This window comes from Protomyctophum parallelum, assembly GCF_964188405.1.
Source record: "Protomyctophum parallelum genome assembly, chromosome: 20".
Taxonomy (NCBI): Eukaryota; Metazoa; Chordata; class Actinopteri; order Myctophiformes; family Myctophidae; genus Protomyctophum; species Protomyctophum parallelum.
In genome coordinates, this window is record NC_139718.1 from 518,360 (window position 1) to 539,283 (window position 20,924).

The 20,924-nt window shown below is 50.0% G+C and overlaps 1 protein-coding gene across 1 annotated transcript in view; it reads right to left on the reverse strand.

The window, feature by feature from the left end:
• apoba (apolipoprotein Ba) overlaps positions 1–20,924 on the reverse strand; it is a gene marked incomplete at both ends in the record, with an annotated part of 88,999 nt that overhangs the window by 9,276 nt on the left and 58,799 nt on the right. Inside the window, 10 exons of the mRNA XM_083792803.1 lie at positions 1–145; positions 1,000–1,111; positions 1,470–1,572; positions 1,623–2,201; positions 3,315–3,614; positions 4,549–4,833; positions 6,744–8,066; positions 8,880–13,482; positions 14,033–14,424; positions 15,428–15,586. The exon at positions 1–145 is cut by the window's left edge and continues 42 nt beyond it. Of these exons, the coding sequence (XP_083648929.1) occupies positions 1–145; positions 1,000–1,111; positions 1,470–1,572; positions 1,623–2,201; positions 3,315–3,614; positions 4,549–4,833; positions 6,744–8,066; positions 8,880–13,482; positions 14,033–14,424; positions 15,428–15,586 (8,001 nt within the window). The remainder of the gene's footprint in view (positions 146–999; positions 1,112–1,469; positions 1,573–1,622; positions 2,202–3,314; positions 3,615–4,548; positions 4,834–6,743; positions 8,067–8,879; positions 13,483–14,032; positions 14,425–15,427; positions 15,587–20,924) is intronic.

Below are 20,924 nucleotides of genomic sequence, written 5' to 3' on the forward strand. Positions count from 1 at the left end.
CCTCCTCTGGAGATGAAGTCCCAGGAAGCCGGAGGACGGGGAGGACATGGAGGCTGTGATCCCGTCTTTACGAGACGCCAGGCGGACGCTGACGTCAGCGAAGGTCGGGCTGGTGAGGTCGATGTTCAGCGTGTGGCGAGACTCCCTGCACAACGCGCACGCGAGCATGCACGCACGCAGGCACGCACACACACACACACACACACACACACACACACACACACACACACACACACACACACACACACACACACACGCACACAGATGTTCAGTTGTGTGAAGTAACTAATATAATAATATTATAAGTACATTTAATCAAGTACGATACTATAGAGTCACTCAATACGTTTTGTACTGAAACTACATCTCGGAGGAAAATATTGTACTTTTATTCCACTATAATTATTGGAAAATGTAGTTACTAATTAATTTAGATTATTATTACAAAAATAAATACATTAACCCCTTCAGTTTGTGCTTTTTCTAAATTATAAAAAAATAAACACTTACACAGCATTAGTGGAAGATGTTTGACGCTTCATCCTAAAGACAGAAGAAATAATGACAATTCAACATAAGTATTATTACAATAATAACAACTCCCTGGTTTATCCAAACTGCTACCGAACACTTATTTTCACTAGTGATAATAAACTCCTCATCACTAAACTTATTTAGTTAAAAAAGCTGATCTACAAGCTCTCAACGTGTGGATGTAGATCGGCTAGTTGAACTATTTTAAATGTTTTCAAAATAGTAAAACAAAAAAAAAGGCAAAGAAACTTTGAGTCAAAGAGTTTCAGAGCAACACTTTGAGTCAAAGGGTGCCAGGATTAAAAGCTGTAATGTTGCCTTCTGGCCTACAAAGCAAAGTCTAAGTCATACGATTTGTCACACACGTTACCGTAGTGAAATTTGTTCTCCGCATTTAACCCATCTCTGTGAGCAGTGATCACTGACCTGGAGTTTGACCCATCTCTGTGAGCAGTGATCACTGACCTGGAGTTCTGTGCAAAGACATGCTGCCAGTCCACGTTGACGTCGCTGTGAATGAGGTTGATCTTCCCGACGAAGCTGGTGATTCCATCGTCGAAACCGAGCGTTGATGAGGCTGAAAAAACATAGTGAACATTAACAAATATTAAAAGATACATAAAACATTAAAAGCATTAAAACCAAGCGTGGATGAGGCTGTAGAGACACATCAAACATTAACATTATTAAAACCAATAATCATGTTAATGTGATGTGTTGACACTGCTTATGCTTCAGTCGTTTGTTTTCAACAGAACTTTGATATTAATAAATGTGCTTTAGTTTGATGTGATTAAATAACTACTGTTTACTACAGTTTGTGTACAGTGACCTCTGACCTTAGAGGTCACACAGTGACCAACAGGGTTAGGGTGGACTCACCTTGGAGGTCAGACTCCATGAACATCATATAGTGGAGGTGGATATGGACTCACCTTGGAGGTCAGACTCCATGAAGATCATAGTGGAGGTGGATATGGACTCACCCTGGAGGTCATACTCCATGAACATCATAGTGGAGGTGGATATGGACTCACCCTGGAGGTCGTACTCCATGAAGATCATAGTGGAGGTGGATATGGACTCACCTTGGAGGTCATACTGACATACTCCATGAACATCATAGTGGAGGTGGATATGGACTCACCCTGGAGGTCGTACTCCATGAACATCATAGTGGAGGTGGATATGGACTCACCTTGGAGGTCATACTCCATGAACATCATAGTGGAGGTGGATATGGACTCACCCTGGAGGTCATACTCCATGAACATCATAGTGGAGGTGGATATGGACTCACCCTGGAGGTCGTACTCCATGAAGATCATAGTGGAGGTGGATATGGACTCACCCTGGAGGTCGTACTCCATGAAGATCATAGTGGAGGTGGATATGGACTCACCCTGGAGGTCGTACTCCATGAAGATCATAGTGGAGGTGCAGATGGACTTCAGAGAGCTGACCAGGCTGGAGTCCTTGTTCTCCAGGCCGGCGGTGGAGGTGACGTTGTAGACGGGCGTAGAGACGGAGACGGTGGCAGAGAGAGAGCCGAAGGCTGGGATGAACAGGCTGGCCGGCAGCTTGAAGGACATCGCCGGGATCTCCACCTTCTGCTCCGGGATGGTGATGGTCGGGATCTCTACGTCAGACAGGTGTCTGACGATCTCCTGCAGATAAGACAGTCAGGGTTATTACGTTTGATGTTCTGGAGGTGTGGTGTGTGTCAGTATAGACAGTCAGGGTTATTACGTTTGATGTTCTGGAGGTGTGGTGTGTGTCAGTATAGACAGTCAGGGTTATTACGTTTGATGTTCTGGAGGTGTGGTGTGTGTCAGTATAGACAGTCAGGGTTATTACGTTTGATGTTCTGGAGGTGTGGTGTGTGTCAGTATAGACAGTCAGGGTTATTACGTTTGATGTTCTGGAGGTGTGGTGTGTGTCAGTATAGACAGTCAGGGTTATTACGTTTGATGTTCTGGAGGTGTGGTGTGTGTCAGTATAGACAGTCAGGGTTATTACGTTTGATGTTCTGGAGGTGTGGTGTGTGTCAGTAGACCTTCCTGCAGATCCACTCTGTGATGTCTCCCAGGCTGAAGGCCGTGTGGTGTGGGTTGTGGAGGTGTGTGGTATCATTAGAAGCGTTAAGGGTCTTGCAAACGAGGAGCGATAAAACGTGCCTATAGTTCATTTTCAGTGAGACCTGTGTTTTTGCTCGGAGAAGTCGCGGTGCGACAACGCAAGCGTATTTACGTGAGCGTGCATTTGTTGCGCGCATGCTCGTTACGTGCACACGCCCGCGACTCACCAGACCTGGATTCCGTTTAGCTTTTGTTTTACGCTTGCGTTGTCGCGCCCCTCTTCAACACACCTGGAGCAGACCTGTGTTGGTCCAGACCCTCTTCAACAGACCTGGAGCAGACCTGTGTTGAGCCAGACCCTCTTCAACACACCTGGAGCAGACCTGTGTTGATCCAGACCCTCTTCAACAGACCTGGAGCAGAGCTGTGTTGATTCAGACCCTCTTCAACACACCTGGAGCAGACCTGTGTTGATCCAGACCCTCTTCAACAGACCTGGAGCAGACCTGTGTTGATCCAGACCCTCTTCAACAGACCTGGAGCAGACCTGTGTTGATCCAGACCCTCTTCAACAGACCTGGAGCAGACCTGTGTTGATCCAGACCCTCTTCAACACACCTGGAGCAGACCTGTCGTTGATCCAGACCCTCTTCAACAGTTTGCGTTTTGCAAGGCCCTTTAGAAGGACTTCTTTGGTCTTACCTGCAGGTCCACAGTGAAGTCTCCCAGGCTGAAGGACGTCTCTGGTCTTACCTGCAGGTCCACAGTGAAGTCTCCCAGGCTGAAGGACGTCTCTGGTCTTACCTGCAGGTCCACAGTGAAGTCTCCCAGGCTGAAGGAGGTGGGGACGCTGAAGGAGGACACGGTCACGTCATGTGGAGGCGTCTTCAACGCCAGGAAGGACATTTTCCCTCTCAGGAACTCCGTATCGATGTCGTAACTGGGGACGGACATGGAGGGCATCCCGGGGAGCGTGACATCGAACGCTGCGGTGGAAATCACCTTGAGGTAGAAGGATGGAAAGGGTCCATTCATTCATTCATCAATGCATCAATTCATTAATTCATCAATTCATCAATTCATCAATGCATGCATTCATTCATTCATTCATGAATTGATAGTTGATAACCGTATCAATCGATTAGTCGATAAATTGATTATTTTTAGGATGTCTGAAATCGAAAATGAGCAGAACCATAATTGCTTGTGTGATGAATTGTTACCATGCCTACCCTGTGATTATAGTTTATAAATATTAATCAATGTGTGATGAATTGTTACCATGCCTACCCTGTGATTATAGTTTATAAATATTAATCAATGTGTGATGAATTGTTACCATGCCTACCTTGTGATTATAGTTTATAAATATTAACCCATTCTGACCTGAGATCAGATTCTATAAACGTCTTCTACATCCTGACAGTTTTCTGATAAAGCTATGTTTCTATGTCAGTCGTTCTTCGATTTTTCAAAAATAGCAGACCTACAAGCTCGTATCGCGCCACTCGGTGGCGCGATATGAGCTTGTAGATCTGCTATTTTTAAATAGCTAAAGCACGACATGATGCCAACACCAAAATGGGTGCCCGGTCAGAATGGGTTAATCAATGTGTGATGAATTGTTACCATGCCTACCTTGTGATTATAGTCTATAAATATTAATCAATGTGTGATGAATTGTTACCATGCCTACCTTAGGAACGTTGATGTTCTTCAGGTCCAGGGTAAAGGGCTCCAGTCTCAGGGTGGTGAATATAATGTATATATACGTATATATATATGTATGTATGTATATATTCCTACCTTAGGAACGTTGATGTTCTTCAGGTCCAGGGTAAAGGGCTCCAGTCTCAGGGTGGTGAATATAATGTATATATATGTATATATATGTGTATATATATGTATATATATATATGTATGTATATATTCCTACCTTAGGGACGTTGATGTTCTTCAGGTCCAGGGTAAAGGGCTCCAGTCTCAGGGTGGTGAACGGAACATAGAAGGCTGGCAGTGAGATCTCCTGAGGCAGAACGAACCCCTCCGGACCGTCTCTCTCTCCCCTGTCGTCCTGCAGGTCTCTCGCCCAGCCCGGCAGGCCCAGCGTGACCTCTGGGAAGCTGAAGGTCACTCCGTTCTCCAACAGCGTGACGGGAACGGAGAACTCCAGGCCGTCGGAGTTCTTGGTGTAGACCAGGCTGGTGGACGCGTTGAGGACCTGCAGGGCAGCCAGCACATATATGTTTAGTTTTAGGTTTAGGTTTATTTATTTAGCATGTAGTACAAAAAATAGACAATAACATATCAAAGAACAAAAATACAAAGCAAGGAAGGGAAGAAGCCAGCTGGCTTATTTGGAATCCTTTCCTGTAGGAAGAGGTCATTGGTTTAAAAGATTAAAAGTTCATAAAGAACAGTACATAAGTCTACAAGTTGGCAAAGGGGGGCAAGCTGTGCAGTAAAGAAATAAAAACACAGACTGCACAAAAAACAGAAATAAACAATACTGTAGTAGACGTCCTTGGAATAAAACTTTACTTTAGTTTTAGTCATTATTTCAGTCATCTGAAAGGTTTTTAGTGTTGACTAAAATATCATACCATTTTTAGTCAACTAAATCTACAGATGATTGAGTCGACTAAAACGTATTTTCGCAGGCCTTGATGGTGTTGTAATGACTTTAGTTTAGAGTTAGTTGTGTGCTGAAAGTAGCAGATCTACAAGCTCACAACGTGTCGCGTTGCGACACGTTGTGAGCTTGTAGATCTGCAGCAGTGGAATATGGGATTCCATAATTCTGCAATATTCTATGTTCTTGGACACATGTGCCTTGTGCAATTTACATAGGCTACAGTAGACCTATTTTGGTAATCAGCACCTACGTGGGTGTCGGCCTTCTCAGGGTGAGAAGGAGTCGAATTCCGGTGACTATTTGTATAACAAAGGAGTTTGTTGACCTGAAGAAACAGACTGGTTGATCAAAGACTTGCCACTAAAGTATATGCAACAAATGTCGACACCCAACACCAATGTAAAATGCATAAGTAGTCACCTAGAATATGATCACTTTGTCAGTTGGGGGCGCAAGCCTATGTGGAGACGTCAGCCACTCTGCTGGCTGGCGTGAGTTTATGCTGTAAGCTGTACTCCGTTGAAATAAACAACAACTTCCAACTGCTCTGTCTGCCGTGTCTCACAAACTCTCTTCGGTGCTCTCCAGTTTTTGGTTAAGTATCTGCAGTGTATAATGGTAGAAAATATAGCACAGCATGCAATCTGACAGGTCTTTGAGTTCTCTAACCCTAACCCTTTGAATTCTCTCTTCTCCCTAACATTTCAGTCTAGTTTAAATTTGTCGACGAAGTTCTCGTTTTCGTTCAGTTTTCCTCTGACTGGAAAAAAGGCACTGGTCGAGGAATATTTTTCGCCATAGTTTTAAGTGGAATTAAATGAAGTCTGTACCTGCATTCTGTCAGCGTCGGGGGGTAAGTTTAGTTAGGGTTAAGTTTAGTTAGGGTTAGTTTATTTAGGGTTAAGTTTAGTTAGGGTTAGGTTAGTTAGGGTTAGGGACCGGGTTAGTTAGTTTAATGGAATGATTAATGAGCTCTGTACCTGCGTCCTGTCGGCGTGGGTGGGTTAGGGTTAAGTTTAGTTAAGGTTAGTTTATTTAGGGTTAAGTTTATTTAGGGTTAAGTTTAGTTAGGGTTAAGTTTAGTTAGGGTTAAGTTTAGTTAGGGTTAGTTTATTTAGGGTTAAGTTTATTTAGGGTTAAGTTTAGTTAGGGTTAAGTTTAGTTAAGGTTAGTTTATTTAGGGTTAAGTTTAGTTAGGGTTAGGTTAGTTAGGGTTAAGTTTAGTTAAGGTTAGTCTATTTAGGGTTAAGTTTAGTTAGGGTTAAGTTAGTTAGGGTTAAGTTTATTTAGGGTTAAGTTTAGTTAGGGTTAGGTTAGTTAGGGTTAAGTTTAGTTAAGGTTAGTCTATTTAGGGTTAAGTTTAGTTAGGGTTATGTTAGTTAGGGTTAAGTTTAGTTAGGGTTAGGTTAGTTAGGGTTAAGTTTAGTTAGGGTTAGGTTAGTTAGGGTTAGGGACCGGGTTAGTTAGTTTAATGGAATGGTTAATGAGCTCTGTACCTGCGTCCTGTCGGCGTGCGTGACCTGGTCCAACTTGAGGACGTCCCACAGGGTCTTCTGGTACAGCGGGATCCTGGCGTACTTCAGGAAGAACAGCGGAGCCTCCAGGGAGGCCGTGGCGTCCAGCCGGACCTCGGTCGGGTCGTTGGAGAGGAGGAGCCGCGAGGCGCGGACCACCTCGGGGCCCAGCCTCTCCTCGGCGCTCCAGCTCAGAGACTGCTTCTCCCAGGAGACGTCGAGCTCCGCGTCCTGAAGGAGGCCGCAGTGAAGCTGCTCGGCCTCCAGGTGAGCCGTGGCCTTCAGGGTGGCGAGGGGAACGTACTCCAGGGTCACCCTGAACGCCTGCTTTCCGTTGGTGCCGACGAAGCCCAGGTCGTTCTCGCTGGCGGCGTCCAGCGTGGCGTAGACGCGGCGCAGCGACGCCTCCAGGGCGAGGTTCTCGCTGGAGGCGAACCTGAAGACGTTGTCGGCGTTGTTGTCGGCGCGTCGTTTCCGCCTCGCCTCCTCCTCCTCCTCCCGCGCGGGACGGCGGTCCACGTTGCCGCTGAGCTCCGTCTTCACGGTGGAACGCAGGCCGTTGGCGTTGAGGTAGAAGTTGGCCTCGTTGAGGAGAGCTCCGGCGACGTCGTAAGCGTTCGCCATCGTCACGTCCGCCTTGGCCTCGGTGGACGTCTCCAGAGAGACGTGGGAGGAGCCCGTGAGCGCTTCCAACGCCAGGCTGTGCTCCACGCTGCCTTTCCCCACGGCGGCCATGTTGTTGAGCGTGAACCTGAGGCTCAGCTTGGAGCCCAGGCTGGGCTTGGTCTCGGTGCTTCCCACCACCTCCTGGTTGAACTCCAGGTCCAGGGAGGGCAGGTGGACCTTGGCCACGCTGGTGACGGAGGCCTCGGCGCTCCCCCGCGTCAGGCTGACGGCGCAGTCGCTGCTGGCCGCCAGGTGACGGTGCTCCAGGGACACGCTGGACGCCAGCTTCACGCCTCTCTTCCTCGCCAGGCTGGCCCCGCCCTCCATCCGTCCGTTCAGGATCTGGAACACGGACGCCGAGGAGGCGGCGAAGCGCGCCACGATGTCGGAGCGGTTGTGGAGGCCGGCGCTGGCGCTCACGCTGACCACGCTGGACTTGAAGGAGAAGTCGGCGGTGGCGTTGCCCATGGCCGGGAGAGACACGCTGCTCATGGCGGCCGGCAGCCTGAGGGCCGGCAGCGTCACCTCGCCCAGCGAGGAGGGGAGGTGGACGACGGGCAGCTCCAGGGACGGAAGGACCAGCGTGTAGGACGGCACGGAGAAGCCCATGGCCGGGACTCTGAAGCTGGGCGTGCTCACCTAAACGGTTAACAAATAATAAAATTTACAATTTACAATTTAGGCATTTAGCAGACGCTCTTAATCCAGAGCGACTTACATTAAGCAAGAACAAAAGCATGGGAATACATCACATAAAAACATTTATCATGAAACATGCGTAAGCTAAGAAGGTAACAGTGGAATATCTATATTATGAGACTATACATATAAACTATACATCTATACTACTATGCTATACATATGTACTGTGGCGTGCTATGACTATATACAATGCAATTATAGTGCCGTCTACATAACATGCTATAAGTCTGTATCAAATGCTATCTAAGTCTACCGAAATGCTATCTAAGGGGGTGGGGTAAGTGCTATGGGCCATGATGGAGTCTGAAAAGGTGGGTTTTACACACACACACACACACACACACACACACACACACACACACACACACACACAGACGTGGCACATTTATAGTAGGATTAAAGAAGCTGGACGTGCTCACCTGAAGCAAGAACAAATATTAACCCATTCTGACCGGGCACCCATTTTGGTGTTGGCATCATGTTATGCTTTAGCTATTGAAAAATAGCAGGTCTACAAGCTCATATCGCGCCACCGAGTGGCGCGATACGAGCTTGTAGGTCTGCTATTTTTGAAAAAAATCGAAGAACGACTGACATTTTTAGAATCTGATCTCAGGTCAGAATGGGTTAATCAGACCAGTGTGTGTCCAGCGGAAACCTCGTATGAATCTGATCTCAGGTCAGAATGGGTTAAAGAGCAGTTCTAAACTATTTTTAAACATAACTCTAAAGATCCAAACAAAGACTCACCTCTTTGGGAACAAAGTAGTTGAAGGCGGGCAGCTCGGCGCTGAAGGCCGACACCGTGATGTCCAGGACGGGGACTCGGTATCCCGGCACGGTGAAGGTCCGCGGCGGCTGACCCGACGTGTCCATCCTGTGCTTGGCGTACTGCACCCTCGCTCGGTCGTAGGAGTCTTTCAGAAGCGCCACCGCCGCGTCTCTGCATTCTTCGAACTGGCCACGGAGGACCAGGGCGTTGCGGTCGATGGCTTCGTAGAGCGGCTCCAGGTCCAAGTCGAAGGTGTGCACGTCGGGGTTCTTGTGGTAATGGAGCTTCATGTTCATGTCGAACGCCTGCTGCGGCGTGGTCAGCAGGTCCCGGAGGCCGGCGTGCTCCCAGAAGGAGAACTCTTTCACCTCCGGCGTGGTCACGTCCAGGAAAGGCACCGTGACCTCAGGCACGGTGAGGGGAACCGTCAGGAACTCCAGGTTCGCCTCTCCGTTTCCTTCTGCGTGGAGGAAGGTTTCCTGCTCGTTGTTTTCCGTGACGACGTTGTGGCTGTACTTGTATTGGTTGAATCTGGCCACGGCCAGCCAACCGGCGCGCTGCCTCTCCGAGTTGAGGACCACGCCGTAGTCGTGTTGCAGGTCCACCTTGCCGGTGAGCTTGAGCGGCAAGAGGATCTTTGAGTTCCCTTTGTTCCTGGAGTCCAACACCAGCTCAAACGGACGGGCCAAGAACTCAAAGGTGTTGGAAACGGATCCGCTCAGCCTCCCGGTGAGTTCGGCGTTGTGCGAGGCCGTCACGGCGACCCTCAGGTCTCCGAGGTGAGCCTCTCCGTTCAGAACCACCAAGCTGCTCCGGACGAACGGAGCTTCCGTCTCGGCTCGGGCTTCAACGGTAACGTGGCTGAAGACGACCGACTCGGCGTTTAGTCTTTGCTTCGACTTCAAGGCCGTGCTGTCCGTGTCTCCTTCGAAGGTCAGCTTGGCGGTGCCAGAGTCGACGGTGAATTCCAGGTGGCTCTTGTGCGTGCCCTCGTCCACGTAGTCCCTGATGGACAACTTTCCGTTGCCGTCGGTTCCGACGGTTAGAGAAACTGTGCCAGATTCGATCTTGGCCGCGACATTTTGAGTCACGGCCGCTTGACTGGACGTTTCGGCCGACGGGATGTTCAAGTCGTGGTTGTAGATCGTGTCCATGGTGGCGGATATCAAACTCGCCCTGGGCTCTGCCCTTGCGCTTCGCGTAGCCGCAGTTGCTCCAGTGCTCAGTATAAAAGCTAGGTTGTTGACGAGGTTAGCCGAGTAAATCGGGGTGGTAACTTTGGCGGTGGTCTTTGCTGTAGCTTCGGCTGAGGAGCCGGCGATGGTCAGTGAGCCTGCGTGGTCAAACTCCAACGCTGCGTGTGAAGCTTTCACTGTCTCAGTCAACACAAGCTTCTTCATTCTGGGAGCTTCGATACGAGCCGTGGCGTCCAAAGAATGATCGAGGAACTCGACCGTGGACTTGGCCTGAGAGGTGAGGGTGGCGGTGAACTGCTGGTTCTTGGGCGCCGTGGTGGAGTTCTCGAACGACGCCGTCGTTAGAAGCATGTAATGAGGAGAGTTCACCCTGAACTGGCCGTGGAGTTTGCCAAAAAGAGGAATACAAACGTCACTGGGAATCTGGGGCAGCTTTATATCTGGAATGGGAAGCATGGTGATTTCAAAGTTGTCCATGTTTAATTTTGGGACGTTGATGGCTGGGAACTTGATTTCCGTCAGCGTTATTTCAGGGAAGGTGAAATCCGGTATGTCGATACTTAGATAGAGAGCTCTTAGTTCCCCGAAGATTTCATCGGGTTCAGGCATGGTAATTTCCAGCTCTCGGAGGTAGTCTACGGCCTCAATTATCTTTGCTTTCATGGCTTCAAAGTCTACGGTGAAGGCAGGTATGGTGTAGGAACCCAGGATGGTGAACTCAGGGACGTGAATCTGAGCCGGGATGCTGATGTCCTGCAGTGTGTTCAGGTTGATGGTGAAGGCTGGGACGGCCAGGTCAGTGAGAGGGACGGTGAAGCTCTGGAACTCCAGCTCGGCTGTCTTCAGCGCCTCCAGAACGCCACCGATGGCCGCCTTGACCTGGTCCACCATCTCGTGGTCCTTCAGACTGCGAATCTCTTCCATCAGGTTGTCCAGCTGAAGGGAAACGTACGCCACGATGTTGGTGTAGGACTCGCTGGCCCTGCCGAGGTAAACGCGCATCTCGTCTCTGATGTCCATCTGGACGATCCTCTGCCTCATGTCCTCCAGCATCTCCTGGGCCTTCATCTTGATGTCGCTGTAGGCTGTGGTGTCCATCATGGCGTTGAGCCTCCTGACCAGTTCAGCCACCTTGGTGTCTTTAAGCTTCTCGATGTAGCTGACCACGGCCGTCTGGATCTCCCTGACGAATTCCCTCATGGCCTCCAGCTTCTCAACGAGCTCGTACGTCTTAATGTGCTCGTTGAGATTGTTTGTCAGCTCAACGATCTTCTCGTTGGCGTGGTCGACGAATGAGTTGTAGTCAAAGTCCTTCATGGACTTCAGGGCGGATGAAATCCTTTCGTTGAGTTCATCCACACTGTGCTTGAAATCGATTGCTTTCAGTTGATCCGTCACGTAATCCAGGAATCCTATGATTTTGTCAAAGGCAAGTTCAAATTTTATCGATCTCAAGGTGTCAGCCACGGCCTGCACAGTCTCCTCCACTTTGAATTCTTTGATCAGAACCACCGCTTGGTCTAACAGATCTTTGAACTTTTGATCCAGATCGTATTTGACGACTAGGTCTCTGAGGTAGAAGTACACCGCGTTGAGTTTGTTGGGGATCTCATACTCTTCGATCCAGTTCACCACCACATCTTTCATTGAGTCAACAACTCCCGCGATCTCTGAGGTGGGTACGTGAGAGGACAACTCCTCAAAGTACACGGTCCAATCAAAGGAAAGAATCTGATCGCGCAAATCGAGGAAGAACGCGACCACGTCGAAGCCGGACACGGCCTCTTTGAAGTCGCTCAGCGTTTGCACGATGTTTTCCTTGACGCCGTCCTGAAGCCACGTGACGCCGCTCTCTGCCAGCTTCCGAACGTCCATCTGGCCCACGATGTCCTGGGCGGCGGCGATCAGTTTGACCAGCGAGTCCCTGATGCGATACCGCTCGTCGAAGTCCCGGAGCTCCTGTCCGATGTCGGAGAGGACGGCGGACACGGCGCGGGCGAACTCTCCGCTCTCCACGTAGTCCTTCGCCTTCAGGACGAGCTCTCGGACTCGGGCGGCGAGCTCCGTCAGCGCGGTCTCCAAACGAGCTCTCAGATCCTCCATGGCGAGCTCCAAGTCCTCCATCGTCACGGAGAACTCCTCGATGAGATACGCCAGCGTCTCTTTGGCCTCGCTCACCCTGCCGTCCATGTCCAGCCGCGCCAGGAGGTGGCGCACCTGCGCGGGCAGCTCGTCCAGAGCGGCTCGGAAGCGCCTCATCAACTCGTTCATGTCGAGGCCGTTGATGAAGTCCTGCAGTGACTCCATGGCGCCGACGAGAGCGCTCTTGAGCTGCTCGAACGCCAGGGGCAGGCTCTCGACGAACGGCAGCTCCACGATGTGACAGTCGCCGCTCTTGTCGTACTTGAGGAAACCGGCGACGTTGAACTCCTGCTTCTCGGGCTCCGACCTCTTCTCTCTGGCCGCGCCCATCCGGCTGAACAGGTCGGTCAGCAGCGCGGCCGTGAACTCCGCTCCCGTCTTCTCGGGGTCGTTGTAGAGGGCCACGTCTTGGCTGTAGGCGTGGTCGTTCAGGTTGTTCTTGTTCTTCCAGGTCAGCGACTGTTCGCCGGGGGTCAGGAGGCCGTCCAGCTTGTTGTCCACGTACACGGACGTCTCGCCGTCCGGCAGCGTGTGCACGGTGGACGCCCTGCAGTCGTGAGAGAACGCCAGAGCAAGAGGCTCCGCCTTCACCAGGAGTTTACTGAACGCCTGTCCGACGTGCTTCCCGTACAGCTCCACCTGTCCGTTCCCGTTGACGATGCCGTCCACGCTGAGGCTGAACGGCTGCGCTGCAGTGCGCAGCGAGCCGTCCACGACCAGCGGCTCCGAGTTCACCCGCGCTTCACACACGGACTTGGAGGAAAGGCCGGCGAACTCCAGCTCACAGCTGTGACTCAGCTGGGCTTCCAGGAGGCTGGCGGACGTGCTCCATTTCACCGAGCCGGCCAGCTCCTCGTACTTGATCTCGTAGGTGTGTTTGACTTCCTGCGTGTCTCCGTAGGATCCTTTCACGCTCCCCGTCAGGTCGACCTTGACGGGCTCCACCTTCAGGTGTCCTTCGTTGTTGAGGTCGGCGTCGTACAGCTTCAGGTCGTTGGTGACGTCCAGAGACGCCACGAAGGGTCTGACGTCGACCTTGACGTCGTGTTTGTAGTAGACGTCGTCGCAGACGTGGTTGTCCGTCTTGGTGCGCAGCGCCAGCGTCCACAGCGTGAGCGTCAGCGCGTGGCTGTTCTCCGTCTTCATCTGCCGCAGCGAGCCCATGGCGTTGGCGCTGGCGGTCAGAGCGCTCCGGGTCAGGAGCACGTCCAGAGTGTTCCTGGTGCTGGCGTCGTGCGCGTACCTGGAAATAACACCAGAGCTTGTGTTATTCATCTGAATGGGACTGTGACGTAAAAACATTCAGCAGGTTGTCTGTGAATAGAAAATGAGTCATTATTATGCAGAATGTCCCATTTCACGAGAAAAAAATAATAAGGCAGAAAAATAGCCGACCTACAAGCTCACAATGCGTCGCGATGCGACACATTGTGATCTTGTAGATCGGCTATTTTGGCCAAAGAATTAAATGGCTGCCACAAAATGTATATCTAGGGCTGAAGGTGGTCCCTGGCGCATATAGGTGGATAGTTATAGGGCCACTGGGGGTCCCGGGTGGACTATGGGTGGTCCCGGGCCACTATTAAACATATATAGGTGTATAGGGCCACTGGTGGACCCCTGGTGGACCCCCGGTGGACCCCTGGGGGTCCCCGGTGGACCCCTGGGGGTCCCCGGTGGACCCCTGGGGGTCCCCGGTGGACCCCTGGTGGACCCCCGGTGGACCCCTGGGGGTCCCCGGTGGACCACTGCTATCCAGCGTGTTTTCCGAGCATGCCTCCAGATCAACGCACCCCTTCAGGACGGCGTTCAGAGAGGCCTCGGAGGCCGTCAGCCTGCCCTCCACCTCCAGCTCTCCGCGGCTCTCCTCGGCCATGGCTTTGGACTTGGAGGACAGCGAGGCCCCGCTGGCGTCCACCGCGGCGTCCCAGACGCTCTCGAAGGTCACCGGGCTGCACTGGACGCTGTTGGTGGCGCTGGCGAGCAGGCCGGTCCCGCGGCTCGCGCTCAGCGAGGCTTTGTGCAAGCCGCGGCCCGCGGCGAAGGTCAGCGAACCCTCCGAGTTGACCTCCAGGCCGTCCGCGTTCAGGGAGCCTGTGAGCAGCGAGTACAGCCTGTTGGTGTCGTCGTCAGCCTGGGACTCCACCCTGAGGACGGCCATCTGGGCAGACACGCCCAGCTCCACCTTTAACGATAAGAGATATAACATTACACATCCAGCTCCACCTTTAACGATAAGAGATATAACATTACACACCCAGCTCCACCTTTAATGACAGAGAAACAACATTACACACCCAGCTCCACAATAGAGGTTAAGGGTTTAGAGGTTTAGGGTTTAGGGTTTAGGGTTTAGAGGTTTAGGGTTTAGGGTTTAGAGGTTTAGACTTTAGAGGTTTAGGCTTTAGAGGTTTAGACTTTAGAGGTTTAGGGTTTAGGGTTTAGAGGTTTAGGGTTTAGGGGTTTAGGGTTTAGAGGTTTAGGGTTTAGGGGTTTAGAGGTTTAGAGGTTTAGGGTTTAGGGTTTAGAGGTTTAGGGTTTAGGGTTTAGAGGTTTAGGGTTTAGGGTTTAGAGGTTTAGGGTTTAGGGTTTAGGGTTTAGAGGTTTAGGGTTTAGAGGTTTAGGGTTTAGAGGTTTAGAGTTTAGAGGTTTAGGGTTTAGAGGTTTAGGGTTTAGAGGTTTAGGGGTTTAGGGTTTAGAGGTTTAGGGTTTAGGGGTTTAGAGGTTTAGAGGTTTAGGGTTTAGATTTTAGGGGTTTAGGGTTTAGGGGTTTAGGGTTTAGGGTTTAGGGGTTTAGGGTTTAGTGTTTAGAGGTTTAGGGTTTAGAGGTTTAGGGTTTAGGGGTTTAGGGTTTAGGGGTTTAGGGTTTAGAGGTTTAGGGTTTAGAGGTTTAGGGTTTAGAGGTTTAGGGTTTAGAGATTAGGGTTTAGGGTTTAGAGGTTTAGGGTTTAGGGTTTAGAGGTTTAGGGGTTTAGGGTTTAGGGTTTAGAGGTTTAGAGGTTTAGGGTTTAGAGGTTTAGGGTTTAGGGTTTAGAGGTTTAGGGGTTTAGGGTTTAGAGGTTTAGGGGTTTAGGGTTTAGGGTTTAGAGGTTTAGGGTTTAGAGATTTAGAGGTTTAGGGTTTAGGGTTTAGAGGTTTAGGGTTTAGGGGTTTAGGGTTTAGGGTTTAGGGTTTAGGGTTTAGACTACCTTGTTCTGCAGAGAGGCTCCTCCCAGGCCGGCGGCGGCCGCGCTGCACTTCAGCGTCAGCTGGGCGTCTTTGACCTTCAGCTCCGCCACATGTCTGAGGGCGTCGCCCAGAGCGCCGGTCTGGGACACGATGGACAGCTCTGCGTTCTCGTAGACGGCCTGGACGGAGAAAATATATATTTATTAATATATTATATATTTACTGATAGGACACGCCCCCTGGATGGAAAAAATATATATTTATTATTAGATTATATATTTACTGATTTTCTGGACGGAGGGGTTATAAAATTACAAAAAGATATATCTAGTTTTAAAGAATAGACCAAATGCGCAAACTCCCAAAATCCCAACGCTAAACCTAAACCTCACAGGAAGCTAGTCATAGCTAGTCATAAAACCTGCCACTGGTTTATTGAGGAGCCAATGGGGTGAATTAACCCTAAACAAAACCCAATAAGGCTAAATAATACAAAAGTCCTCAAACAATAGGGTAAACTGGAGACAATCTAAGAGTGGTTAGATCAGGCTTCTTTCAGATACATGGTGTGGCGTCTCGGTCTGGGACCGCGCGCCACGGCATAGCCACCTCGGGGAGAGAGGGAGAGAGACAGGCAGAGCGAAGCGTTGCCAACGGCAACGAGGGCGGGTCCTGGAAGGGAGGTACGTCCCAGCCCGTCTCCTCGTCTGCCTTAATGAGGCACCTGCTGCGTGTCCACACCCAGGCAGGTTAAAAGCCTCTGTCCTGCTCACACTCTCAGAGACTCTCCCGAGAGACAGGCTGGCGTGCGGCAACCGGTAAGACTGAACCATGCATATTCCCTTCCCTACTCTTAGTATACCATGTATTTGAATTGAACTTGATATGATGACAATATACTAATTGTGTGAATCTCATCTCTCAGGCTCACCGACCCAGTTCATGTCCGTGACCGCTGGGCTCTGGGATTTAGGCTCATACTGGCTGGGACACGGGAGTGCCCCTAGCCCCCCCCCCCCCCCCCCCCCCTTTGACGAAAATGGTGGGACCAGCTCCCCAATCTTAAGTACAGAAGAAACCTAAGTTAACTTGTGACCATGCTCTGACCACCCAAGAGCCCCTGAGAACCCCCCCCCCCCATTCCCTATTGGGCGGGCATTGGGCGGGCATGAGTTATTTTGTGATCCAAAACAAATAAAAGTGCCGTTTGTTTTAGCTCTCTGAACTTGAACTCTGTGTGTTTTTGGTCTGGTGAAACAGCGCCCCCCCCACAATGGTTAGATCAGGCTTGCTTCAGATACATGGCCAATGCACTCATTCCTTGCACTGTGCTTACATATGTCGCGGCCTTCGCCCGCGACATATGTAAGCACAGGTCACTGAAGTCCTTCAGCCCCCCCTCCCCCAGGCCAAGGGAAAGACTGTATAGAAACTGAATAGAAATCTAACCCCCTGCTCTCATCCAACGGTGTTGGTCATCTCTATGAATACCTGTATGGTGTTGGTCATCTCTCTACCTGTACGGTGTTGGTCATCTCTATGAATACCTGTACGGTGTTGGTCATCTCTATGAATACCTGTACGGTGTTGGTCATCTCTACCTGTATGGTGTTGGTCATCTCTACCTGTACGGTGTTGGTCATCTCTCTACCTGTATGGTGTTGGTCATCTCTCTACCTGTATGGTGTTGGTCATCTCTCTACCTGTACGGTGTTGGTCATCTCTATGAATACCTGTACGGTGTTGGTCATCTCTATGAATACCTGTATGGTGTTGGTCATCTCTCTACCTGTACGGTGTTGGTCATCTCTCTACCTGTATGGTGTTGGTCATCTCTCTACCTGTACGGTGTTGGTCATCTCTCTACCTGTATGGTGTTGGTCATCTCTCTACCTGTACGGTGTTGGTCATCTCTACCTGTACGGTGTTGGTCATCTCTCTACCTGTACGGTGTTGGTCATCTCTACCTGTATGGTGTTGGTCATCTCTACCTGTACGGTGTTGGTCATCTCTACCTGTATGGTGTTGGTCATCTCTCTACCTGTACGGTGTTGGTCATCTCTCTACCTGTATGGTGTTGGTCATCTCTCTACCTGTACGGTGTTGGTCATCTCTACCTGTATGGTGTTGGTCATCTCTACCTGTACGGTGTTGGTCATCTCTACCTGTATGGTGTTGGTCATCTCTCTACCTGTACGGTGTTGGTCATCTCTACCTGTACGGTGTTGGTCATCTCTACCTGTATGGTGTTGGTCATCTCTCTACCTGTACGGTGTTGGTCATCTCTCTACCTGTATGGTGTTGGTCATCTCTCTACCTGTACGGTGTTGGTCATCTCTACCTGTATGGTGTTGGTCATCTCTCTACCTGTACGGTGTTGGTCATCTCTACCTGTACGGTGTTGGTCATCTCTATGAATACCTGTACGGTGTTGGTCATCTCTCTACCTGTATGGTGTTGGTCATCTCTCTACCTGTACGGTGTTGGTCATCTCTCTACCTGTACGGTGTTGGTCATCTCTCTACCTGTATGGTGTTGGTCATCTCTCTACCTGTACGGTGTTGGTCATCTCTCTACCTGTACGGTGTTGGTCATCTCTACCTGTATGGTGTTGGTCATCTCTCTACCTGTACGGTGTTGGTCATCTCTACCTGTACGGTGTTGGTCATCTCTCTACCTGTATGGTGTTGGTCATCTCTCTACCTGTATGGTGTTGGTCATCTCTATGAATACCTGTACGGTGTTGGTCATCTCTCTACCTGTATGGTGTTGGTCATCTCTCTACCTGTACGGTGTTGGTCATCTCTCTACCTGTACGGTGTTGGTCATCTCTCTACCTGTACGGTGTTGGTCATCTCTCTACCTGTACGGTGTTGGTCATCTCTCTACCTGTATGGTGTTGGTCATCTCTCTACCTGTACGGTGTTGGTCATCTCTACCTGTATGGTGTTGGTCATCTCTCTACCTGTACGGTGTTTGGTCATCTCTCTACCTGTACGGTGTTGGTCATCTCTCTACCTGTATGGTGTTGGTCATCTCTCTACCTGTACGGTGTTGGTCATCTCTACCTGTATGGTGTTGGTCATCTCTACCTGTACGGTGTTTGGTCATCTCTCTACCTGTATGGTGTTGGTCATCTCTCTACCTGTATGGTGTTGGTCATCTCTCTACCTGTATGGTGTTGGTCATCTCTCTACCTGTACGGTGTTGGTCATCTCTCTACCTGTACGGTGTTGGTCATCTCTACCTGTACTGTGTTGGTCATCTCTCTACCTGTACGGTGTTGGTCATCTCTCTACCTGTATGGTGTTGGTCATCTCTACCTGTACGGTGTTGGTCATCTCTACCTGTACGGTGTTGGTCATCTCTACCTGTACGGTGTTGGTCATCTCTCTACCTGTACGGTGTTGGTCATCTCTCTACCTGTACGGTGTTGGTCATCTCTCTACCTGTATGGTGTTGGTCATCTCTCTACCTGTACGGTGTTGGTCATCTCTCTACCTGTACGGTGTTGGTCATCTCTCTACCTGTATGGTGTTGGTCATCTCTACCTGTACGGTGTTGGTCATCTCTACCTGTACGGTGTTGGTCATCTCTACCTGTACGGTGTTGGTCATCTCTACCTGTACGGTGTTGGTCATCTCTCTACCTGTACGGTGTTGGTCATCTCTCTACCTGTACGGTGTTGGTCATCTCTCTACCTGTATGGTGTTGGTCATCTCTCTACCTGTACGGTGTTGGTCATCTCTCTACCTGTATGGTGTTGGTCATCTCTCTACCTGTATGGTGTTGGTCATCTCTACCTGTATGGTGTTGGTCATCCCTCTACCTGTACGGTGTTGGTCATCTCTACCTGTATGGTGTTGGTCATCTCTCTACCTGTACGGTGTTGGTCATCTCTCTACCTGTACGGTGTTTGGTCATCTCTCTACCTGTACGGTGTTGGTCATCTCTCTACCTGTATGGTGTTGGTCATCTCTACCTGTATGGTGTTGGTCATCTCTCTACCTGTACGGTGTTGGTCATCTCTACCTGTATGGTGTTGGTCATCTCTCTACCTGTATGGTGTTGGTCATCTCTACCTGTACGGTGTTGGTCATCTCTCTACCTGTACGGTGTTTGGTCATCTCTCTACCTGTATGGTGTTGGTCATCTCTCTACCTGTATGGTGTTGGTCATCTCTACCTGTACGGTGTTGGTCATCTCTACCTGTACGGTGTTGGTCATCTCTCTACCTGTATGGTGTTGGTCATCTCTCTACCTGTATGGTGTTGGTCATCTCTCTACCTGTACGGTGTTGGTCATCTCTCTACCTGTACGGTGTTGGTCATCTCTCTACCTGTACGGTGTTGGTCATCTCTCTACCTGTACGGTGTTGGTCATCTCTCTACCTGTACGGTGTTGGTCATCTCTACCTGTACGGTGTTGGTCATCTCTCTACCTGTACGGTGTTGGTCATCTCTCTACCTGTATGGTGTTGGTCATCTCTCTACCTGTACGGTGTTGGTCATCTCTCTACCTGTACGGTGTTGGTCATCTCTCTACCTGTACGGTGTTGGTCATCTCTCTACCTGTACGGTGTTGGTCATCTCTCTACCTGTACGGTGTTGGTCATCTCTCTACCTGTACGGTGTTGGTCATCTCTCTACCTGTACGGTGTTGGTCATCTCTACCTGTATGGTGTTGGTCATCTCTCTACCTGTATGGTGTTGGTCATCTCTACCTGTACGGTGTTGGTCATCTCTCTACCTGTACGGTGTTGGTCATCTCTCTACCTGTATGGTGTTGGTCATCTCTCTACCTGTACGGTGTTGGTCATCTCTCTACCTGTATGGTGTTGGTCATCTCTACCTGTATGGTGTTGGTCATCTCTCTACCTGTATGGTGTTGGTCATCTCTACCTGTACGGTGTTGGTCATCTCTCTACCTGTACGGTGTTGGTCATCTCTACCTGTACGGTGTTGGTCATCTCTACCTGTATGGTGTTGGTCATCTCTCTACCTGTACGGTGTTTGGTCATCTCTCTACCTGTACGGTGTTGGTCATCTCTCTACCTGTATGGTGTTGGTCATCTCTACCTGTATGGTGTTGGTCATCTCTACCTGTACGGTGTTGGTCATCTCTACCTGTATGGTGTTGGTCATCTCTACCTGTACGGTGTTTGGTCATCTCTCTACCTGTATGGTGTTGGTCATCTCTCTACCTGTATGGTGTTGGTCATCTCTCTACCTGTATGGTGTTGGTCATCTCTCTACCTGTACGGTGTTGGTCATCTCTCTACCTGTACGGTGTTGGTCATCTCTACCTGTACGGTGTTGGTCATCTCTCTACCTGTATGGTGTTGGTCATCTCTCTACCTGTATGGTGTTGGTCATCTCTACCTGTACGGTGTTGGTCATCTCTACCTGTATGGTGTTGGTCATCTCTACCTGTACGGTGTTTGGTCATCTCTCTACCTGTATGGTGTTGGTCATCTCTCTACCTGTATGGTGTTGGTCATCTCTCTACCTGTATGGT